At 37.9% G+C, this 25,853-nt stretch overlaps 1 protein-coding gene across 5 annotated transcripts; it reads left to right on the top strand.

The window, feature by feature from the left end:
- The first annotated feature begins 513 nt into the window (after positions 1-513).
- LOC103704337 (B-box zinc finger protein 19-like) lies at positions 514-25,853 on the top strand. 5 transcript variants are annotated; one of them, XM_088712978.2, is made up of 5 exons: positions 514-1,056; positions 20,864-20,960; positions 21,040-21,155; positions 21,280-21,522; positions 22,319-25,853. In XM_088712978.2, exons 1-5 carry the CDS (start codon positions 964-966, stop codon positions 22,343-22,345), a joined length of 576 nt encoding a protein of 191 aa, XP_088569104.2. In that variant the 5' UTR covers positions 514-963; the 3' UTR covers positions 22,346-25,853. The 5 variants fall into 5 exon arrangements, with proteins under 5 accessions (XP_088569104.2, XP_008785801.2, XP_088569106.2 ...); XM_008787579.6 differs by lacking the exon at positions 22,319-25,853 and adding an exon at positions 21,675-22,098; XM_088712980.2 differs by lacking the exon at positions 22,319-25,853 and adding an exon at positions 21,621-21,656.

Raw genomic sequence — 25,853 nt, 5'->3', positions numbered from 1 at the left:
ATCATCATGCAACTAAACTATATGTCAGACATGACAGCTCGCTTTTTTTAATGTCAGTTTCATTATATTTTTTTTACAAAATCTTCATAATTTTATCAAAATTACTTGTTATAAATCTACTATTATTCTATAGTTTTTGGCCAGCATATTTTCAATTTTTCTTTTTTTTTACTGAGTAAACAGAAATACAAAAATCATCTACTACAAAATACATGCAAAAAATTATGAAAACTATAATTATTGCCATGGTCTCTTTAATCTACAAGTCAGCCGTGACAGCTAGTTTTTTTTTTTTTTTTGGAGCTTGTTTCTGGTGAAATAAGCTCCTAAAACGCATCCTCTCCCCGGTAATTATAATAAGACATATCAAGCGAAAAATTTTCAAACATGTCTACGAAGTCGCCGCTCACCACCGGCATGAACCAGTAAGAAATATTATGATCTTCCAATGAGAGAATTTTGACCAGCCAGACTTAATAGATTTATTCGAGGCCACTCCCTTTTCTCCGCCCCAGACATTCTTCCTATTTTAGGTTGTGGCTGAGAGCGAAGCCTTCCTCCAAAATCCAAATCTAAATGGCATCCTCGCCCGGCGCCGCCAGTTAGCGCGCGCCACGCAACCGCGTGCAGGGACTCTTCTCGAAGCCCTTCTCCGGGCTTCGCCCCACCACCCCCTTCCTCCGGGCCCCACCAAACCCGGCCCGAGGCCTCGAAATCTTATAAAACTGGCCACCAAAGGCCGCCGCCGTACCACCACTGGACACCACACCTGTCGCCAGTCGCCACTGACGTCTCCTCCTCTTCTCGCCGTCGTCGAGCTCTTGTTCTCTCGCCGCTGCTCCCGTGGGACGAGCACCGGCGGGTTCTACGAGGAGGAGGAGGAGGAGGAGGAGGGGATCGGGGAGGGAGTAGATGGGTGGGGGAGGACAGTAGTGGTGAGAGGGGAATGAAAGGGAGGGCAACATGCGAACCATCTGCGACGTCTGCGAGAGTGCCCCTGCCGTCCTCTTCTGCGCCGCCGATGAGGCCTCCCTCTGTCGACCATGCGACGAAAAGGTCTCCCTTCTCGAACTCCCTCCCGCCTTCCTCTTTCTCTTTCTTAAACTGAATTCTTTGGGATTTTGTCGCTGTTGGAGCCATCAGTTTTGCTGATATGATAACTCGAGCAATTGGCTCTGTCACGATGGTAATTAACAGATTTTTTTTACATTATCTTCTTTGGCCGCTATTTCGAGTGTTTGAATGGATGCTAGTGGTTTGGTTATAAGAGAGAGAGAGGGAGGGCTTCGAAGGTGCGGGAGGGGATCTGAATGTGGCTATTTTGTTGCATGCTTGTTTATTTCCTGGTCTTCTATTCCATAACATCCTTCATATATATATATATATATATATATATATATATATATATATATATATCTGTGTGTGTGTGCGCGCGCGCGCGCCTCTTATAGGACACTTAATTATGTCAATGGATTGAATGAAAATCTTGTGGCCAGTTACTTGTGCATTGCTCACCTTCTGAGATGTCAATCTTTCTCCCTTTACCGACTGAAATGAAGTTGTGAAACTTTATAGTGTAAACTTAATTGTTGTTCCTAGCAGTTAGTTAATTATTCTCTGCAGATTTTTGGAAGTAGAGGAACAAATTATATTCCTGATGGCCCATTATTTGTATTTTGCTCATAAGGTGTCGATTATATTCAGTTGTGCATCAGATGTTTAAAAAGTTGCTACTTTTTAATTTTTTGAGGGATTAAGAATAATTTGAGGTTGCAACTAAAGGTTCTGATTCAAGTCCTGGGTGATGCATCCCAAGTATTTGGACTTGGTAATTATAGTGGGCTTGGTCTCCCTACCTCCCTTGAGAAAAAAAAAGGAAAAAAAACAACAATTTGAGGATGCTATCAATGTTAAATTGTTTAACTTGTATGATACGTTTATTTAAATTATTTTACTATCTAAAGTGGTAATTGCTATTTATCAGGGATATAGTTCATTGACAATGTCTATAGACTAGGCTATTTTTCCCCTTTAGGTGTTAATGTATTATTAAATTTTGTGTACGCTTTCACTGTAAGCTCATTTCCTGTAGGTGATTGTTATATATCTGAGGCTGCTGCTTTCTAGAATATATTTTACCATTGAACTTTCTCCTGGTTGTCTTGATTGTTTTTATGTAGCACTCCAATGCGTCTTAAGTGAATAGGTATCTCAGTGGTTGTTGTATTCCAGCATACTAAGCAGCTTTGGATGTCTACTGTGAGAGATCGGCTCCCTCAAAGTGGATTGCAAAGATTGGCTTGGTCTTACTTTCACAAAGTAGGAATACAGTAAGAGTGGAATAGGGATTAAAATGGGGAATGTGACACTGGAACCAGAAATATTTAATCTTTTTTCAAGACAAGGTTTTAAAACTTGATTTCAGTTTTGATCCTTCAGGTGGAGTTTTGGTTTTAGTAGTTTTGGTGGTTTGATGGTTTCACTTAAAGTTTTGGAAGGTTAAAAAATGTTTGTACAAAATTCAAAAAAAGTGGAAAATAGAGATAATTATGGCAAGTTGTTTCACATCATTTTTGTTGGATTTCGAGTAATCTAGGACCATAACCTGTGTAGCTTAATTGATGAACTTCCATCCTCCTTTTCACTTTATCAATTCGATGGTTTGACACTCACCACACGTGCCTCAAACTAGTAAGTCATAAATTGAGCAACAGATAGAACATGTACAAGATTTTTTCTCCATTTTTGAATGCTTGGAAGAGTTGACAATGAAGAGAATGACTAGATGCTTCCTTGATAAATATTTAGCACTTATTCTGAAGCATGGCCTTGATGGGATCATGTTACTTTTTTGACCATCATCGATGAGTCATTAGAACCGAACTGATGTGGCCCTTCCTTTAGATCTGGTTATCAAAATGCAGTTGAAGCAGTTTCATTCACCATTAGTCTCCATTATGATGTGACACTATGTCCAACTTCCATAGGTTACTACATGCACTTAACCGTATCAGTTATGCTGATCCTTTATTCAAATATTCTAACTTTCCTGTTCTCTTAGGGATTAATACCTAAAAACTCAGGACAGCAACATATTTGATCTTCTCAGTAGATATGAGACAACATGCTTGCTGTTACTGATGTCCTAGATCAGTAAGACATAGATTAGAGGTTGCCCTTAATTTATGCATAGTATTCAGTTTTTTCAAAAGATTAGGGGTGCAAATTGGTTGGGTCGGACCGGGTCATGAATGACTCTGATCTAATCCGGTTTCTTGTTCGAGTCCTAATGTTTGACCCAAACCTAATTTAATGGAAGATCGGGTTGGGTCAGATCGGGTCTATTGTTAAAATTTCTGACCCAACGGGTTATTCGAGTTGGATCGGATCTATGTATAACCCGATTCCAACCCAAAAAATTCGGGTCTAAGTCGGATCTAGGTCGGATTCGAGTCGGATGTAGGTCAGATTCAAGTCAGATCTTTGTACTTGTCATTTCTTGTACTTAGTTTTTTTTGCAACGAGTAAAAATTACAGAAAGCAGGTTATGCAGTGCCATACAAGTGAAAGTGTCTAAGTGTCAATGATTGATGTCATTACAGACTAACCTAATAATAATAGGCTTAACCTTGTTAGCTTCAAGAAAAATTTTTTGTTCATGTATGCAATATTTTTTTTTTTTTGAGTAGAAAAGAATTGCATCTATTTTTACTCAGCAGTGATATCTCCTGAATTTGTTAGAATACATCTACTACTATTTTTCTAAATATACTATTATAAAAACATTCATGGGCCAAGATAAGAAATATAGTTTTGATAATGACACATGATAAAGTTCAATAATTGCAAAGGACTCATCATGAACCCATCTTCTTTCACATCGCAAAATTAACTCTATTTTGTCTTCATTAGTCCGAACTTCCTTCTTAAGGAAATAGTGTCCTATTTAATGTAACTAACCTAAGACTTAATATAAAATTAATGCCATTCGACAGTACACAATAGACAATCTCTTCCATTCCTCTCGTCCTCAAACACAAGAAGAGATTATAGAAATAAAGAGTTAGAGACCCTTAATAACCTTGCAGGCTCTAACGGTGCACCGGGTTTGGGTTGGGTCACAGCATAGGAAACTCAAAATTGCCCCAAAAATCAAACGGGTCAGGTCAAAATTTAGTAAACCTAGACCCGACCCAGAAAATGGAACGGGTCCAATTTTAGAACCCAACCCGACCCCATGTATCATTTAAATCGGGTCGAATTGGGTCTAAGTGAGTCGGGCCGGGTCAAGTCACGGGTCAACCCGACCCATTTGCAGCCTTATCAGTGATAATGAGATTAGTAAAATCTTTAAAAATCAGGTGGGCTTTTGTTGCTCAGCTATGCAGCCCAAGAGAGGGGGTGAATAGGATTTTTCAAAAACTTTTAGCTAATAATGCAGTGGAATAAAATTTGATAGAAGAATATAGATTTTTATAGCAAACTAATAAGTAAATATGCTAAAGATAAATGCATGTAAAAAAATTAATGCAAACACAAAAATTTATAATGGTTTGGTGCCAACTCTGCGCCTACGTCTACTCTTTAAGACTTTCTTCTTGAAAATTTTACTATAATCTTTTCTAAATTACAGCCCGATTGTTTTACACGGTATCACAATCAATCTAGTTGATTTTTTTAGAAAATCAACCAAAACTATATCTATTGTTTTACTCGAGCTCACAATCAATCTAGTTTATTTTCTCAGAAAATCAAACAAAACCTTCTCTGAGCCTATTCCAGCCTCAACACAATCCAATTCAAGGTTTGAATTTACTCGGGCTCACAATCAGCCCAGTTTATTTTCTCAAAAAATTAACCAAAATCTTCTCCGAGCCTATCCTAGCCTCAACACAATTCAATTCAGGGTTTGTATGGACTTTTTTTAAGTTTCAATTCTTGAAACTTGTTATAGTAGAGTATAGAAAGAATTAAGTGCAAATACAATGAAAACAACTCCAAGACAATAAATACAAAACAATAAATGGAGCTTGACTATGTTGGTTGGCTTTAATTGCTCTTGAAGGTGCTTCACCAACTTTCGGATGTTGAAGATGTTATCTTTCAGCTCACAATAAAAGCTTTTGAATGATGTTCTCTTTCAAGTAAGGTCAGTGAAATCGTTTCGAATCGGGCGGTTCCGGCCGTTTCGAGCCATACTGGTGGTTTATCGGTACGGTTCCGGTAACGAAAATGAGACCCATTGCCGGAGCCAGAGAAGGAAAGAGGGAGCAAGCGGGGGAGGGAGGGAGAGTGAGAGGTCAGGAGGACCGGCGGAGACCGTGGCAGGCAAGGTTGAAGCCGGTTCTCCTGTTTCGAACAAAAAAGGGGTCCGACTGCGACTTAAAAATTTCGCAATTTGTCGACTTTACGTAAAAATTGCAAAATTTTTTAAGCTATGGTCGGACTCTTATTTCGAACAAAATAGGAGAACTGGTTGTGACCTCGCCAGCCATGGCCTCCGCCGGCCCTCCCTCTCTCTCTCCCCCTTCTCTCTCTCTTATTCTCTTCCACAGTACCGTGCCCTCTGTCGTTACAGGCCCGGCATGGCCCGTACCAACTCGTGCTGCCGGAGAACTGGTATGGTGCCCGGTACTGGTTTCTCCGATCTTGCTTTGAAGTTCTTTCTTTTTGCTTTCTTTTTCTTGATTTTGTGGATTTTTCTTTATAGTGCTTGAGCTCTCTTGTTCTTTGGGTGTTCCCATGTATTTATACTATTTGGAAGAGCTTGGAACACTATCCTAACCATTAGACAGGTAAAAGAGCCGTTGTGACATGAAAACAACCATTCTGATTCACAGAAAAATTAGTTGTTACTGTTGTCAGGCATAGAGGGGTCGAGTCGCCATTTTCTATGGTCGAGTCGAGATTTTCATGAGTTGATTCGTGATCTTCAGGGGTCGACTCTTTAATGGACTAAAGTTTGCAAATTCCAGTCTTTCCACTATGGCTATTTAGGGTCGACTCATTATTTTCTGGGGTCGACTCTTATTTGACTAAAGTCGGCTCGTGATTTTTATGGGTCAATTCGCCAATGTGATGAATTGTTTAGCTTTCTGTCTTTTTTCTATGGCCATCTGGGGGTCGACTTATTTGTTTCTGGGGTGGACTCTTGTTGGACTGGAGTTGGCTCGTATTCTTCAGGTGTCGACTCATCAATATGATGAAAACCACAACTTTATGTTTGTCTTCTGAGAATGATCTGGAGTCGACTCGCAGTCTACTGGAGTCGGCTCATGAAGGCGTATCAGTCAACGATAGTGTGCCATGGTTGACTTGTTGCAAACTTGTGGTCAACTCTTGAGTTAGCTTAGAATGAAATTCTGTCTTTGCAAGTGAGCTTCCAAGGATTGTTTTTATGTTCTTTTGGAGTAGTTCTTCTTGATGTAGAGCTTCATATAGGTGATCCTTTTTCGAGAGTAACTGAAGGCTTTCTTATTTGTTTTCTGAAATCAATCAATTAAACTCAAAGCAATAGATTAGTCAACTTTTCACTCAACTGTTTCGCATCATCGAAATCAATCCTTTAGGGTCAATAGGTTTGTAACAATACTCCTATCACAAGAAAAAAGAACTAACAATTCTACTAGGACCAAAAATTTGAAAAATTTGAAACTGGCTGAAATTGAATAGAATTGGCTGAAACCGACTGAATCTCAGTGAAATCAAAAAAATTTGGTCGTTTTAATATTGGTCTAGATCATAACTGATCTGCTTCAATTGAAACTTAAAACCTTGGTATAAGAGGAACATGAGACTATGATAGATGAGAAGAAAGTAGGAAAAGGGAGAGTTCCAGTGGAATCCACAAGTAGATTCGAAAAACTACAGAAAGCAGGTTATGCAGGACCAAGTCGGATTTAGGTCGGATTCGAGTCGGATTTTTGGACTTGTCATTTTTTGTACTTGGTTCCTTTTACAACAAGTAAAAACTACAAAAAGCAGGTTATGCAGGACCATACAAGTGAAAGTGTCTAAGTATCAACTATTGATATCATTACAGACTAACCTAATAATAATAGGCTCAACCTTATTAGCTTCAAAAATAATTTTCTGTTCATATATGCAATATTTTTTTTGAGTAGAAAAGAGTTGTATCTATTTTTACTCAGCAGTGATATCCCCTGAATTTGTTAGAATGCATCTATTACTATTTTTCTAATTATACTATTATAAAAACATTCATGGGCCAAGATAAGGAATATAATTTTGATAATGACACATGATAAAGTTCAACAACTGCAAAGGATTCATCATGACCCCATCTTCTTTCACATCGCAAAATTAACTCTATTTTGTCTTCATTAGTTCAAACTTCCTTCTTAAGGGAATAGTGTTCCTATTTAATGTAACTAACCTAAGATTTAATATAAAATTCATGCCATTCGACAGTACACAAAAGACAATCTCGTCCATTCCTCTCATCCTCAAACACAAGAAGAGATTAAAGGAATAAAGAGTTAGAGACCTTTAAGCACCCTTGCAGGCTCTAACGGTGCACGGGTTCGGGTCAGGTCACAGCGTAGGAAACTCAAAATTGCCCCAAAAATCAAATGGATCGGGTCAGAATTTAGTAAACCTAGATCCGACCCAGAAAATGGAACGAGTCCAATTTTAAAGCCCAACCCGACCCCATGTATCCTTTAAATCGGGTCAAGTCACGGGTCAACTTGATCCATTTGCAGCCTTATTAGTGATAATGAGATTAGCAAAATCTTTAAAAATCAGATGGGATTTGTTGCCCAGCTATGCAACCCAAGAGAGGGGGTGAATTAAATTTTTCAAAAACTTTTAGCTAATAATGCAGTGGAATAAAATTTGATAGAAGAATATAGATTTTTCCAGCAAACAAATAAGTAAATATGCTAAAGATAAATGCATGTAAAAAAATTAACGCAAACACAAGAAATTTATAATGGTTTGGTGCTAACTCTGCACCTACGTCCACTCTCTAAGACTTTCTTCTTAAAAATTTGACTATAATCTTTCCTAGATTACAGCCCGATTGTTTTACACAGGATCACAATCAACCTAGTTGATTTTTTTAGAAAATCAACGAAAATCTATATTTATTGTTTTACTCGGGCTTACAATCAATCTAGTTTATTTTATCAGAAAATCAAGTAAAACCTTCTCCGAGCATATCCCAGCCTCAACACAATCCAATTCAAGGTTTGGATTTACTCGGGCTCACAATCAACCCAGTTTATTTTCTCATAAAATTAACCAAAACCTTTTCCGAGCTTATCCCAGTTTCAACACAATCCAATTCAAGGTTTGTATGGAACTTTTCTGAAGTTTCAATTCCTGAAACTTGTTATAGTAGAGTATAGAAAGAATTAAGTGCAAATACAGTGAAAATAACTCCAAGACAATAAATACAAAACAATAAATGGAGCTTGCTGTGTTGGTTGGATTTGATTGCTCTTGAAGGTGCTTTACCAACTTTCAGATGTTGAAGATGTTATCTTTCAGCTCACAATAAAAGTTTTTGAATGATGTTCTCTTTGAAGTAAGGTCAGCGAAATCGTTTCGAACCGGACAATTCCGGCCGTTTCGAGTCATACTGGTGGCTCATCAGTACGGTTTCGGCAACGAAAACGAGATCCATTGCCGGAGCCAGAGAAGAAGGAAAGAAAGAGCAAGCAGGGGAGGGAGGGAGAGATCGGGACGCCGGCGGAGGCGGCGGCAGGTAAGGTCGCGGCCGGTTCTCCTGTTTCGAACAAAACAGGGGTCCGACTGCGACTTAAAAAATTTCGCGATTTGCCGACTTTACTTAAAAATTGCAAATTTTTTAAGTCGCGGTTGGACCCCTGTTTTGAATAAAACCGGAGAACTGGTCGCGGCCTCGCCTGCCGCAGCCTCCGCCGGCCCTCCGCCAGCCTCCCTCTCTCTCTCTCCTTCTCTCTCTCTTCCTCTCTTCCACAATACCGTGCCCTCTGTTGGTAGAGGTCCGACACGGCCCGTACCGACTCGTGCTGTCGGAGAACTAGTATGGTGCCCGGTACCGGTTTCTCCGATCTTGCTTTGAAGTTTTTTTTTTGCTTTGTTTTTTTTTGCTTTTGTGGATTTTTCTTTATAGTGCTTGAGCTCTCTTGTTCTTTGGGTGTTTCCATGTATTTATACTATTTGGAAGAGGTTAGAACATTATCTTAGCCGTTAGACAGGTAAAAGAGTCGTTGTGACATGAAAACAACTATTCTGATTCACAGAAAAACTAGTTGTTACTGTTGTCAGGCATAGAGGGGTCGACTCGCCATTTTCTGTGCTTGACTCGAAATTTTTATGAGTTGATTTGTGATCTTCAGGGGTCGACTCTTCAACGGACTAAAGTTTGCAAATTTCAGTCTTTCCATTGTGGCTATTCTAGGGCCGACTCATTGTTTTCTGGGGTTGACTCTTATTTGACTAAAGTTGGCTCGTAATTTTTATGGTTTAACTCGCCTATGTGATGAATTGTTCAGCTTTCTGTCTTTTCTCTGTGGCCATCTAGGGGTCGAATTATTTGTTTCTGGGGTGGACTCTTGTTGGACTGGAGTCGGCTCGTGTTTTTCAGGTGTTGACTCATCAATATGATGAAAACCACAGCTTTATGTTTGTCTTCTGAGAATGATTTGGAGTCGACTCGCGATCTACTGGAGTCGACTCGCGATCTACTGGAGTCGGCTCGTGAAGGCGTATCAGTCAACGACAGTGTGACAGGGTTGACTCATTGCAAACTTGGGGTCGACTCTTGAGGTAGCTCAGAATGAAATTCTCTGTCTTTGCAAGTGAGCTTCCAAGGATTGTTTTTATGTTCTTTTTGGAGTAGTTCTTCTTGATGTAGAGCTTCATATAGGTGATCCTTTTTTGAGAGTAACTGAAGGTTTTCTTATTTGTTTTCTGAAATCAATCAATTAAACTTAAAGCAATAGATTAGATAACTTTTCCCTCAACTGTTTTTTATCATCGAAATCAATCCTTTAGGGTCAACAACTTTGTAACAACACTCCTATCGCAAGAAAAAAGAACTAGCAGTTCTAGTAGGACCAAAAATTTGAAAAATTTGAAACTGGCTGAAATTGAATGGAACCGGCTGAAACCGACTGAATCTCAGTGAAACCAAAAAAATTTGATCGTTTTAGAATTGGTCTAGATCATAACTGATCTGCTTCAATTGAAACTTAAAACCTTGGTATAAGAGGAACAAGAGACTATGATAGATGAGAAGAAAGTAGGAAAAGGGAGATTTCCAGTGGAATCCACAAGTAGATTCAAAAAAGACATTAGCTCAAACTATCAATTCTTTTGTTGCTTTTTTTTTCTATTACATGGTTTTATATGAAGTTATAAACGCTATATGACTCTTCATATTCTTATTTTAGTACATCTCAACGTTCTAAAAAGCAAAATTACTACTTTTATAAAATCTAGGAGAACTATGCATGAATCATGTTAATAAATCCTAGTAATTCTAAGTGCATATATCCACATTCATGGACACATCTAAAGCTTAACAACCAACAATGGAATACCTAATAAATACTATTTGGCTGCTACTTAATTTAGACTAAGACATAGGGCTACTCTAAAATGACTAGGTACATTGCTCCTATGTCAGAATGTCCATTTATGTGACATTTTCTTAAATGTGCCTTAGAAATGTTCCAACAGCTTGTAGATCCATTATCTTGCCCTGTATAGTGATTGATTGAATATGTTAATGTCAATGAACAAGGATCATAAAGCCAAACCTTGGTGGATTAGTCATAACGTGACAACTCCACCATCATTTTATATATATGTCAATGAACAAGGATCATGAAGCCAAACTTTGGTGGATCAGTCATAGTGTGACAACTCCACCATCATATTATATGTATCAGAAGAAGACATTTTTTTAACATAATTTGGAGCCAAGATCTATGCAGCAGAAACAAGTTGGTGTAAATATATCTTTTCTGGATGAGGGTTTTAGGGCTTATATTTTCGTTGTTAATGCATGATTGTAATTCAAGAGCTGTTGTTTTTTAATTTATTCAGTTTAAAGCCTTTGTGTGGTGAACAAATTTAAAAAGTTTTCCTTTAGTTATAACTTGTGAGCTGTGACTGTGGAAGAATAACTTGATTTACAAGCAATCATTCCAAAAGTGATATCTAGCCCATAGCTGTTGTTTTCTGAACTTTAGCTGATTTGGTCAATTAGATGCAATGAGGTTGGGCCAAAAGTTCAAGATAAGTATGGTAAATTCCAATGTCATTTGTCCCTTCAACTTTGACATGAGTTTAGTTGGTTTATCATAGTTTTAACAGGATCATGTTAGATAATTTTGATCTTACCAACTGTATAAAACCGGGATTCCCGAGTTTTTCTCAGAAATACCCCTACCTTTAGAAAACAACACACCTAGGAATCTTGCATGGATTGGGATACTGTTACCAGTCCTACTTGGATCAAAACTCTTTACGAACCTCACTTCTTAAATGCGCAAGTCCATCAGTGTGCCATGAAGAGATTTTGAAACTCTCGACAGAATGAGTTACTCTTAAGCTCAATTGACACTGCTGTACTTTTAGATCTATGTCCAAAAGCATCCCATTCCACGAACTCTGTCATGCACTATGCCCACTAATCTCCTTAAGCAGACTCTACATGATCTGGTTCTAATACGAATCTCAAGATCTTATTGGCCATTGGTTCCAAATTTGATGCCCGGTCATCTTTTTCCATCCCACTCTATTCCATGGATGTTTCCCCAGTCCTGGAACTTCTCTCCCCCTCTCTCAGCATCTTTCTCAACCGTCCCATAAACACCACTTGTGGTCATGCCCTTCATAACGTATTTCTGTGGTAGATTGATATGAAGCAAGAAGTGATGATGTTTTTTTTTATTATTATTTTTATAATTAATGTGGCTTCTAGTGATGGATGTCTTTTAAAGATTGACGTATACTTGATGATGAGTGACTAGAGCTAAGCTAGTAATAGTACAAAACTATCATGCATGGATTTAAGTACTGGTCATTCTGTCCATTATTGGATGGAAAGGTATCAGTACTGCTATTCACCCCAGACCAATATCGTACCTGAGACATTTTTATTATCCTCATTTTTGTTGTGTTATCCCAAGAGGCCTATTGTGTGTTGGTATAGTACAATACCTTGTTGGTTCATACCGTGCTACCAATATGAGTACCATACTGGTGCTTTAAACCTTTCCATTATGTATCAATAAACAATAGAGTTAACAGTGCTTAGGAGATTAGCAAGCCATCAAAGAGCAAAGGATTCTAAATAATAATTCTAAAGTGACTTATATGTTGTAAATAGAATTATTGAATGTATACCTAATATTTATGAACTTCATGTACCTATTCTTTGAATTGTTATTGCCTATTGGTCACTCTGAATTTCTTTTATGTATTATTATTTTTCTATTTTTTCTTAGTCATTGTTAAGAATGAACAGCTTTATAATCAATTTTTTCCTCCAACATGTGCACTTGTATGTGCATATTTGCTAGTGGCCTTAAATGTGGGATGTATCTGAATCAATGGATATTTGTTGTTCCATAAATGTGGTAGATTTGTTTGCACTCATTATTTTTTGTTATTTTGAGTATTTAAGAGTATATTATATAATGGATGGTGACTTGGCTAGATCATCCATAATCTTTTCCTTTTTTTGATATTCGAAATTAAATTTTAGATGTGGATAAATAATCCTGAAAATATATTGCATCTTCAAGGCTCATGTTTTCCTGATTGGTCCTAAGTTTTCCCTTTTACCACTTTTGTACTTTTCCGATGTTGGAGGCGATCAATCATCAGATTCGAATGTTAACATTTCCTCAGAATTATCTAAACCATTCCGCTCTCTATCTAGACAGTCAGCAGGCTGTCGCATTTCATGTTCTAAAGCTCTCTCACCTTTTGACATGTCGATATTATCTGGAACATTTTTAACATTACCTCAAAATCTATTATCTATCCTGATGCACGCATAAAAATGTTTATAGCTCTTGACTATTCTCATTTGGAACTATATTGAGTACTTTTTGGCCTTCTTTTTTTTCTGATTTTTTGATCATTTCAGAGCTCTTATACTTGTCTCATATTATGGATGCATTTTTTTAACGCGTTGTTATTACTCATTTTTTTTTTTCTTTAGCAAAACCGTGGTACAAGCTCACCACACATTTCATTGAGCGATGAAATGAGAACACAAGGGCCCAAGGGCCAAGGAGGCCCAAGAGGAAGATTATATAGGAAGATTACATATTCCAGGGAACCTCTTTCCAACTGCACATAGGTAGAACAAATGGCATACCCCTAAGGCTCACGAAAGTCTAGATCAAAATGTGAGCAGGTGTAGACATCAGGTCGAAGAGTTTGTTTGTTTTTTTTACCTTGTATGCTGCTTATGTTTTCCGTTTTGATAGGTATATGGCACCTGCTTCCTTCTGGCTGTTTCCTTTAGAAAGCCTATTTTGACTTCATGTTGACCATTTCATGATGTTGTGCTTGCCTTATTGTGAACATTCCAGATCAATTTGAGCAACTATATTTTGGTTATTCACTCTCTATGTTTATCTTGGGGTCATGATCTGTGAGGCCTTTGTGGGTGGCTTCAATGTGTTACTTATCTCTTCACCCTTAACATGCATGACATCTGGTGCATGGTCCCTTACAGCATATTTTTCATTTGATTCAGGAACCAAATCGATAAAGATTTTTTTTTTAATAATTGGAGTTCTGCTTCTGTAATTTGTCATAGATCCCTGTTATCTAGAAGTCCGCTAATGCATGTGAATACCTTTTTAGGTATTTGCAGCTAAGTCAAGCCATATCAATTTCTCCGATATTTGTACTTAAAGAGGATGAGCAATCCATTCCAGAGTAGCATGCCATGAGTTGTAGGAACTAGCAGAAGCTCATGCATATGATTTCACCATCCATATATATGAGTGTGAAGATCTTGGAAACATTAGTTTTTTGTGCTGATGTGATCTTGCTGTTTTTGTGTTGCTCCGAAGTCCTTTTTTTGATAGTGACCCCCTCATCTGGAGGTTACACTAGCTAATTCCATTTTTTTTGACTTTTTACCTTGATTGTCCATTATGATCCTATAGCTGCCCACAAGACTGTATATGTTGCTTTTCATACAACTGTAAACTTTAAGGGTTTCTTTTTCCGGTAGGTCTTTTTGATATATTTATTGCAAACATTTGTCATTACGAAGAACCCTTAATGTTGACCAGTTCATGATGTTGCTGGCATGGTATGTGTTAGTTATGCCATGCCAATACTTGGTATGCATGTGATGGCTACGTGCCAAGCACTAGCACACATCCAGTATCATGGCAGTGCCACATATTAGTAAGGTACTAGCTTGGTGTATAATATGCTATGTTTTTACTCGAAAGAACATAACATGCTGTATCATGCATTCCAACCAGCACTTTGATCCATGTAAGGCCCTAGTTATTTGAAAAGAAAAGTACAATTCCTGTAAAGATTACCATCATAAATAATGCTTTATCACTACAACTTATCAAAGATCATCAGAGAATCAGATTAATGTGGTCTTTAGACTAAGCTTATTACGTTAAACTATTTTTGATCCCTGCAACATTTGAGTTTGTCCAAATCCTCTTCAATAGCACTTGAGTCTTAAAGAGATGTTTCAGAGTACAAGATCATTACAATAGAATACCAAGGTTAGGCTTGTAGTGGGCTGTGTGTTAGGTTCAACTGGCCTTACCATTATTTTGAAGCATTGAGTCAACTTATGCATTTGTGGCTTAAACTATGCAATCAAGGCAAGGAGTAAATATGCTAGTGGGTTCAAGTACATCTGTACTAAATCATGGTAGGTTGGGTTGTGTTTAGTTTAGGTCAAGTTTTTTACTTTGCTCCCTGATCCAAAATAGCGAGAAATCATATATCGAGTTGCAACAAGGATGCAGATCTATCCCTACAAAAGCCATAGTCTCTGGATGGTAATCAATCCAAATGGATAAAAAAATTTGTGGAAAAATAAGAGATTAACTTCTCTTTGTTGAAAAATTAATGGAATTTTTCTTACATGATATGGAAACAAACTTGCATCAAGATTAATACAGTTTTAAAATGGGTTTCCCATTATTTGATGTATGGTTGAAGTCAAATGAGTGTCTTTATTTGTGTGTGTGTGAGAGAGAGAGAGAGAGAGAGAGAGAGAGAGAGAGATGGAGATGAAGAAGGATAGGGAGAGGGGGGGAGGGGGAGAGCTTGGCATCATAAATTATATGCCATCCTTAGTTGAGCTAAAGATCCTGGTGGGTAGCAAAAAGTATAGTGGTCTAGACTTGCTTCAAAACCTTAGACTTGTGATGGATGTCCAAGAAGAGTTGTAAAGAGGAGAATTTTAGTCAAATTCACAAAAATATTAAAAAAAGTTTTGGCCATTGAATGGATAGCCAACAGCCAAGATTAAATATTTCTTCTTAGCTAATTGGCCTGGACCTTCAAGCAAATTATTAAACTGCTAGGAGATTTTCTAGTCATCTTTTTAGACATGCCCTAGCTATCGTAGGAGATAGCTTCCTACTTCAATTGTGTGGCTATTACCCTCGTCTTTATATCCTACCCATCAATCCTACCTTTCCAACATCCTATAACCCAATTCCTCATAAATTTTAATTCTCCAATTTTCCTTTTCTTTTTGCCCCTTCTCTAGAACCATGCTAGCTGCTCTCTAACCAACTGCCCCAGGTACCTATATGCACACACCCATACTCCAATAAGTCTACACTTGCAGAAAATTGCACTTTGTCTTGTTATATTTTCCACTGGTTATTTTAGTCATTGTTACATATTGGTATCCATCCTAATTGCACCCTTGCACTCACTATACATGTTCCTCTAATCGATACACACACCATTTAATTTATAGCACATAAATTTACGCATGTTCTGTCACTTGCTATTCTCATCTTCTCTTCCTTATTTTCACTGCCCTTTTTAGAAGCCTCATCTTCGCATGTACACCTTAGGGCACTTGGCATACTAGCAATTGGATACTACATGATTGTCTAGAAGCATCCTAGTCTCTCCCTCTCATACACTCACCTTATGCAGTAACATGCACATCCCCCAAAGATTACAACACATGACATCTTCATATTTACTCTCTGAAAATATGTAGAAGCACCTCCACATGTAACTATAACAACCAAGATTCCCTATCCTCTCCTTGTGCTGCATGTGTAAAATGCACCACCCCATTCTAGTTTGCCATCCCTACACCATTTCTTCTCCCTTAACTTTTATATTAATGGGAGAGGTTTGTCTCCTTGTTGTTGCTATACTCTCAGTCGTAGCTGATGTTTTCTTAAAAGGTAAAATAAATGATGATGGGGAAATATGCATAAAGGGATCATATGTTTTGTATTAGAGACCACGGGGCACTCCGAATAGAAGTGGGAAAACCATTGATCTTGATGATGATTTGCTTCTCTATATCTCATGTTTTCATATTACTCCCCCTCATCAAGGAATCCCAAATATCCCTTCACCTCTTTCCATGTTATTCGAGGTTCACTACATGGAGCAGCCAAAAACAAATTCTTTGGATTTTAAAACCATCAATAATTTTTGATCTTTTCTTTCTCGCCTAATCCAATTTCATTTGCAGATGGACTCTGTTCCCTGTTTTTTTTTCTCAAGCATAATTAACTTTCATATTACATTCTAATGCTAATCACCTTAAATCAAGATGAGCATGTCCATCTCCTAAGGCATCCATGCAGTTTATTTCTCTCCTATCTATGCGTGTTGTGTTTCTCTTCAATGTGCACTAGATGTGCTTTATTCTAGTAAGATGCAAAAGCTTTCTCATTCAAAAGCTTACGGTAAGAAACTTCTACCCAGTGTTTCTTACAGGCTTTCGAAACTCTGCAGAAACTTGAACTTGCATGTGCTTTTAGAGTGCTTCCTTGGTTCAAGTGTTCTTAATATACCTGCTTCACCGGAACTACACATGTACTTGTTCCCGGTTCCAACAGCTAAGTTCAAAAGTGTGCTTAGGAACTATATGAATAAAAGGCATTTTTAATAGAAAAAATTGCTTTCTATATGTCATAAGTAATAGATTGACCAAGGGGACAACATATCTGAAAGTGAAAAAAATTTATGAAAAATAATTCGTTTCATTGATTATATGAAACCATATTTGCTGCTTGTTAGCTAGCTTTGTTCCTTCTAGTGAGGCAAGCATACCAATGTTCACATTGTTAGCCCCTTGCTCTGCTACATTTCTCCACCTTCATCTCAACACTAAATCTACGGGGGAAGCTTCTTAGTTCCTCTATACATACTTCAAAAAATACATTTCTCCACCTTCCGCTCTTCCTTTTCAGCCTCTTCCCTTACTGCTGTTCTTCACCTACTCAACAGCTTACCTCCACCTTCTCTGCTAGTTCTTGCACCACCTCCCATGAGTCCTTTAGTTGCTGCTCCTTTGCCCCTCCACTTACTATTTTCCCTCCAGTTGTACTCCTTTCTCCTTGCTTAAGTTGTGGGAGTGTAGAGCGGTCAATTTGATGGACACACGAAGCAAGGAAGAAGGGCAGCTGGTGGGAGGTGCTTCAACATGTCACTTGGTGGCAACTTGTTGGCATATGTCATGCGACATGCGATCAAAAGTAGGAGGTTAAAACTAGTGAGATGGAAGGGTTGGAGTTCTGTTGGATGGATTGTGTGATTTGGAAGAAATGAAGGAGTTACATGAAGGAAAGTAAAAGTTGATGGGAGCCTGGTTATGTCATGCTGCAAAACTAGGACATAGCTAACTGTCTGGATCTCAGTTTCTGTTGTCTCGTTCACTACTTATTATATGAATTTCCAAGAATTTTATGCATGCATTGTTGATCATTTGGGGCTAGGATGGCTAATGTCGTTGCGAACTCTACGACAATACTTTTGGCTTGATAATATCTGTGCCTGAGGCCATAAGCTTATGTTAGGGCATGATCAAGTTGAGACAACCTTGGTTCATTTAGTATCCTGTTGATAGTTAATGAGCCTAGTACGTCACTTCTAAGTTGTAGTGGAATCCATGTGATATTATTTAGCATTTTGGTGGGGAATGCTAGGAACAAATTGCACAAATAATTTTCCAACATACATCATTAAAAATCAAAGGCAACTCATTGATCTATAATTAAATTCAACAAAGAATCAAGTCTTTTAAAAGATAAGGCTGATGCTAATGATATTTCATACAGTTTAATTGATGTACATTGATTTTATCTTCTACAGTTCTTTTGCAAACCACATGCTAATTTTGTGAATAATTTTCCAACATACATATCTAAAGTATGAAGATTAGCTATTTTATATTTTCCATGATTTGTTAACTTGTTGGTGTTGTATGTGTTATGTGTTCATAGAATTCATTAACTTATGATTTATAGATAAAACCACTTAGCAACTAAAAAAAAAAAAAACTAATACACAATACAATACCTTCTAAGGCACTAGCAGAGTTTGGATTCCGATAACAGAAAGTTACATAGGAAAATCATAGATACGGGAAAATACCACGTAGTTTTTAGAATTTTGAAGCCAAGTGAAACCTTAAAACTGATTATAATATTCAGAAAAATGATCGAATCAAAACATAAATTCGAGGGCATGCAGGAAGTTACTTCATGATCCAAAACAAATCCTATTTCTCCTTATCTAAATTTCCTTCACCAGCACCATCATCTTCGTTTTCTATTCTAAAGGCCCCAGCAACCCTTAATTTTTCCTCCCTGACCAGCTCCATTGGTTTCTTAGGCTTGATATTACAGTCTAGGAGGTAGGACCCACTAGATTGGTTCCCCTAAGTAGGTTGAACTGCTTGGTCAGTTGACAGGTCAGTTGGTTAAGTGGCTCTGTAGGAAGGCTACTAAAGATAGACAGGTAGGCAAGCTGAGTTCTTTAAGACATTACATGTAAATAAAGTAGCATGCACTATTTGAATTCAAAGAAGTTGCTTAAAAAAATTAAATTCCTCAAGGATAAAATGGTGATTTCCCAACTTCAGTTCAAAATCTCTATTTTTGGTTAAAATTTGAACTTTTGAAATGTTAAAGAATTTGTTAAATTCTAAAGTTTCATCAATTATGTTAACCTAAATATTACTAAAACGTAGAAGTCCAGTAGAAAAAGTTTTATAGATCAGTCTCTAAGGCACATTACCTATTTCAGTACTATTCAGCACTTGGCACATTGATAGAAGGTTCATTTCAATCTTACATATATCCATGCATAGGAGGGATGTTACATTTCCTCTAAATTTGTGTATCATATGACTCCAATTAATAATTTCTAGCTAGCTTTTCTCGTTGGTTGAGGTACTAGGTAACGGGCTACTATAACGTGAGGTCATGGGTCCTCCACTGATCAGGCTAGGTAAGGACCAGTTATGAGGCATGAATGAAGACAAGCGGCTTCACAAGGCTGTCATGACAATAGTCGAGATAAAGAGACTTGGAGAGTGAGGAGGAGAGATGAAGAGGAATGGATGGCCAGAGAGTAGAGAACATGGGGAGGAGAGAATAGAGGCAGGGGATTGGACATGAGGTGAGGAAAGATGGGGTTGGGCTGATTTGTTGCTGGATTATTTTTTATTAGTTTTAAGGTTAAAGGCTTAGAGTTCAAGTAATTAAATGATATTGATAAATAGTATAACTTATTCATACATATGAAATTCTGACATATCAGGTCAGAACCCTTTGACCAGCTAGTGCATCAAGTTTATGGATCCATACCCAAAAGGGATCAGGTGGGGTAACTTGAGCCTAGGATAGGTTGATTTGGATATCTAGGTGCAGTCATGATTTCTGTCTTCGCATAATTATGATTTTTTTAACTTAGAAATTAAATTATTTGAGTTATAATTTTACTATTCCATGTTGCTATACATATCTATGCTAACTATATCAATGTTGCTAGATGTATTCTATGTTTTGTTTCATTTTAGAAAGGTGAATACTGATATCTTATGTGCATAAATTCCAATAGTTTTTTTATTTTTGTAACCATGCATGCATACACATTTTTTTACATATACATTGTACAGAGGGACATTATGTACTCTTTGTGTGTCATCTTAGTTATGTTCTCTATTTTGATAAATATCCTTTGATATGTCTCTTTTATATCGATAAATATCCTTGTCTGTATGCATTTCTATGCTGACAGATTCCTATTAATAGGATTGAGGTTGCAATCCTATCTGTCTGATACCGAAGATGGTTGTTTTAGATTATCGATGCATAGAATTGGTCATGATATGCTATACAAAGGACCTAAAATTGAAAATCATGCTTCTCGAGAGTCATTTATCTTTGCATCAATTGGCCCAAAAATATTCTTTGGCTCCTATACTCTTTCAATATGATTTATGGTTTAAGGACACCAAAGTTAATTGACTTTTGGTTCATACATTTTTTATGGTGTGTGGGTTGCAATCAGTGGTATGGATCCAAAATCATCTGTATTTCCATCTATTTTGACATGATAGGGCTATTGGTACTGTCTGTCTGTGTCCACTTGATGTATAGAATACGGCCCCCACAACACAATATTTTAGTTCCTAGGTATTCTGTATGCCCTCAATCTAAAACAACCTTCAAAGGTTTTGCAGATGGGTTGAATCCTCAATCCTTCAGGAAGGAGAGTATTCCTAAAATTAGAAGAGGAGATTAAAAATGAAAGTCTATTCAAATCTAGAAAAGCTGAGTTGATTAAGTGCTCGGATCATAATGTACCTCTTAATCCTTATTTTTCATAATCTTCAAATTTGGTGCAGGTCCACATGTGCAACAAGCTTGCTAGCCGACATGTACGAGTAGGACTGGCTGACCCTAGTGAAGTTCCCCGCTGTGACATATGTGAAAATACACCTGGTATGCATCTCCTCATTTTGTCTACTTTCTGTTTACTTGTACTTAAAAATTAAAGATTTTCTTTGGGATCTGGATGTAGCTTTCTTTTACTGCGAGATCGATGGAACTTCTCTATGCTTGCAATGCGATATGATAGTGCATGTTGGAGGAAAAAGAACCCATGAAAGATATCTCCTATTAAGGCAAAGGGTTGAGGTTGGTTCACCATATTGAAGTACTCATTCAGACTTCACAATAATGCATCAAACTTGCAATAGTTGGTAGTTTTTTATACTGTATGAACCCCTGAGGTAACTAACTATCAGTTGTTTGTTTGTAGTTTCCAGGCGATAAGACGGCCCACATCGAAGATCTATCCATGCAACCCAAGGACCAACTTGAAAAACAGAGGGATTATAATCACGGTCCTAAAATGACGTCGAGAGAAAAACTGCCAAATCACAAGCTTTCTACCGATCCTGCAATAAATGCTAATAGTGATGGTCATGGAAAAATTAATTCGAAAATGTTTGATCTAAACACAAGACCTATACGAACTCATGGGCAGGCATCAAATACCCAGGTATGCACATTTTGTTTTCTTGAAGTTACTTTACCGGTAAGATCTTGGATGCAGTAGTCTACCATCAAATTATGGCCACGATTATTTTCTAAAACCAGAGCCCAATGTTGCACTACTGATTCATTGTTTCATCGTCCTCATTATAAATGAAGACTCAAGAAGTGGATCATTTGAGTAATAGCAACCACGATGCTGCGGGTGTGGCTCCTTCGGGGCCTTTCCATAGAGATGCAGAGTAGCAGCATGGTGTATCCAATGCTCATCTCCGTGTATTTGCTCTGTTTTTTGCTGATCATTACTTTGGAAATGGACAGCCCTGATTAGCCATGTTTAGGCTGCATGGAAGGCACCCATAATTTATGTTGCAAGGAGTGGAATGTAAAGCATTGCTTGGATAATTAATAGTTCATGGGTCCAGTTGTGCAATTGTGAGAAATTTCTAGTTTGTTGAGCTGTATAGCCACATCTTACTTCCATGATGAGTGTGATACAGTCCAAATCATAATAAGTTTTAAAAAGTACAAATAGATTGCAACTGTAAATTGTATCAGTATATTGTCATCTTTTTTTCTATAATTTCTGCTGGAGCCTTCTCATTGTCTTCAGAAGTTTGAAATGTAGTTTTGAAAATTTCGGCAAATATTTATATGGCATTTAGAGATGCTAGTGCTATGCTTGTGTTGCCTTGCCTGCACCAACATGGTACGCATGGATTACACCAGCAACACTGTTTTTGCTTTACATGCAAATCAAATATATGCTCTAAATTATTTTCATTTAATATGTTCTTACACAGCATTTAAGGGATGGAAATGCTTCTTAGCACTCTAGAGTTGCATTGGGTTCGGTGCTGTAGGGTCATGCATCTTTCTCCTGGCTTGGCTGATGAGTTCGGACTGAGCTCAGGATGGATAACTAGGACATAACCCTATCCCCGATGTCTGCGACTGTTAAGTTCGTTTACTGTTTTAAATCACCTGAGTGGTTTTAACTTTGGGCACTCCTGTTGATCAACATACGTAAGTTTGGAAGATTAAGAAAGACCATTAAACCCCTGAGAAAAATTAAAACTTTGCTTCAAATTCTGATCCTGTTGATAGGCCTGCCCATAGTTAGACTGCTACATCATGTAATTACATAAATTGTTTAAATCTTTTCTCTGTATTCTGAATGTTCAACCTACCTATATTCTATGTTGAAAGTCTTGAATTGTTGGCCCTGTAATTTGCTAGCCAATTTACTACTCTATTAGGATTGGCAATTTCTAACATAAACCAACCAATTGACCCAAAGCCATAAAAAACACATGGGTTATGAGTGAGGCGTTTCGATAATTGCATCGGATTTAGATTAGTGAACATGAACCTAATTAGAAAGGGGTCTGGTTTTAGCTGGGTTCCGGAGTCCTACGGTTCAGCGAAGGGCTTCATAGATCCTCAAAACCTAGTGCTATGTCATTAAAATATTATTAATAGTTCAGGGGCTCATAAGATTGCCAAGGTTTGGTTCAAATGATAATGAAAGTGATACAATGGATTTGTTTTCTATTCCACTAGTACTAGGCTTGGCTGATTGCTTCCCCTTCTCTTCTTTCCCCTTGTTTCTTTCCTTTCTTCTTTTCTTCTTTTCTCTTTGCTTTCTCTCCTCCTTTCTTCCTCTTTTTTTGGTGGGTTGTTGTTTTCCCTTGGGTTGGAGGTGGTGGTTGGTGGTGGGAGATGGGTTTGCTACCTTCTGTTGTCACTGGGGTCTATCTAGCATTCAGCTCACCTCGTTCGGTGGACCAAAAGATGATGGTGGTGTTTCGAGGTTAGTTATGTTTTTTTTGATTGGTGGGGGCTCTATCTAGCAATCATTTTAGAAGTGCAAACCCTTTTCTTTATGCTTCTTTTCTTGTTTATTTTCTTTTTTTCCCCCCTCTCCCCTTAAGGCATATAACTGATGAATGAAGACATGCAAATGGATTGATGGGTATGTAAAAATAAATGGATTGAGTATGAATTTACCTTCTAAGTTTGATTATAAAAGGTCAGGGAGCAGTACAGGATTTTGTTGTCTTTCTTAAGTTGCATCCAATTCGAACTCAACTTGACACTTTTCATGCCCACCATTGATCCATAGGTACTCGAATCTTTTGACTGCATAAATGATCGTTACATAGCAGCAGTCAGCTCTGCCAGTGAAATCAAGTTAAAGTAGTTGAGCTCCAGGAGGACATGTTGCTCTTCAGCATTTCTAATGATTGATTCCAACTTTGAAACAAACTCATTTCTTAAGAAACACGCTACTTTGCATTTGCTAATCCTTTGCACTACCATCGAAACCTTAACTATTTTAATGCATTCTCCTTTTGCCAAATAACCGGCTAGTTGTTCGGCGATAAATTGCAATCAATTCTCTCTTCCATTGTAATCAACTTCTATTGGAGAATTCTCTTGGGTGTGAGTGATGGCTCGTCTTATTGCTTTCATTTTTTATGTAATTCTCGTTCTAATAGAGTTGTGATGGTCCTCTCGCCGAGGCAATATTGAACCTTATATCTTGATTCAACCAAACTTCTTGATCGATCCACTCAATTTGGCATGCTAACAACGCTATTAGCCATAGTTTAGTTTTCTCTGGAAACATCTTTTGGCACTCTCAATGGCGTGAGATAGGATATGAAGGAAAGCCTCTAAGTAAGTTAGGATCATTTGCACTACTTATCGACCCTTCAATTAATGAACCTGAGGATCCTCTTTATGATGACCTCGTGGTGATAGACAAAAGTGGTGATGAAAAACAAGACCGTGAAGTGGCTGAAGAGTCTGGCCAGAATATGGTTAATGACAAAGATAATGTTCCTGAATTGGATCATGATGGCCAAAAGGATGGTCCCGATAAAGGACAACTCAATGAGGCCTTAGTAAAAGAAATTGCAACTGTCATTGCGCAAGCACTATAACCCTTTCTTCAAGCCATTCTTGATTCTCAAAAAAACCTTCAGAAGATAGCAAGGGCAAATGTAGAGAGAAAGCTAAAACAGAATGCATGTGCTTCTCAGCAGCCGGTCCCTAAGATCAATAGAAATGAGATTGCATACACGCACAGCTTGGCCAAGAAGGCAAAGGCTAGACAATTTCAATTTTGAGGATGAAGAAATTGATTATCTTGTTCAATACAACAAGATCTACAAGATGAAAGACCATTAGAAAATAGGTTAAAAGCGACCTTAAATCAAAATGTGTTAGATGATATTTGAACCATGGAAGGGGCCGAATAAAGAACATGTGATTCATCTATTAATTGAATTAATTGGAAATACCCCAAGAAGATTTGATCATCCCTTGTTTTTTTGCTACATTGGACGACTCATACAAGTTTAGTATGAATAAATCCAAAAAAGTAAAATATAAAAAGTCTGGAAACGCTATAGGCTGCTCCCCCTCACCAATCCAGAGAAGCGCTCCGGAATGATTAGCCACAAAGAAGCCATCTAGTCCATAGCTCCATTAGCCTCCCTATATATGTGCTTTGCCCGAAAGGTAATGTCACCGCTAGCTATGTCCCAGATGTTCCGGAGCAGAGGGTGGTGGTGGACTGCAGTATCACTGTGGCCAAGTCACCTTTGAGTAGGATAGTATTGAGCCGTAGCACACGCCGAGCATAACACAAACCAGCCCAAGCCGCTCTCAGCTCCGCCCCAGAGACCGAGATGTCAAAGATTGGGCTCCCTCTAGCTGCCATCACTCTAGAGTCTGGGCCTCTAATCACGAAACCTATACCACCCCTCTCACCACAATCAAAAACACATCCATCAAAGTTGATCTTAAAGAAGCTTGGGGCTGGGGGCTCACAGGTTACGTATACCGTCTAAAACACTGCAAGAGCAAAGGTAGTGTGAGGACCCGTGCGGGTGTGTGTTTAATCCCACATCGGTTATTTGCTGGATAGATCTTGGGTATTTATATAAGATCAAGAAATCTAAATAATGCTTTCCGGCTAACCATTTTGGATGAGATCTTGGGTTGTGACAATATGGTATCAGAGCTTAGATTTAAGATCATTAGAGATTGTAACAAAATTAGAATCAGAGCATAGGTTTAAGACCAATAGAGAATGTGACAAAAATGTATGAGAGCTTATGGTTTAAGATCATTGGAGATTGTGATAGAAATGTAACAAATCTTGAGGTTATGATCACTTGGGATAGGACAAAAGTAGCAAAAAAAAAGGTATAAGTTCACTAGGCATCGTGATAAAATTTATGTATTAGGTTTGGTATTCGATGAATACAGAAGGATTGATGATCATGATTAGAGAGGGTTGACCTAAGGTTATGTAAGAAGTTTAAC

Source organism: Phoenix dactylifera, chromosome 16, assembly GCF_051530095.1.
Source record: "Phoenix dactylifera cultivar Ajwa chromosome 16, Ajwa_hap1_PhDact_Kaust_v1.1, whole genome shotgun sequence".
NCBI lineage: Eukaryota > Viridiplantae > Streptophyta > Magnoliopsida > Arecales > Arecaceae > Phoenix > Phoenix dactylifera.
This window is presented reverse-complemented; position numbering and strand designations above follow the sequence as displayed.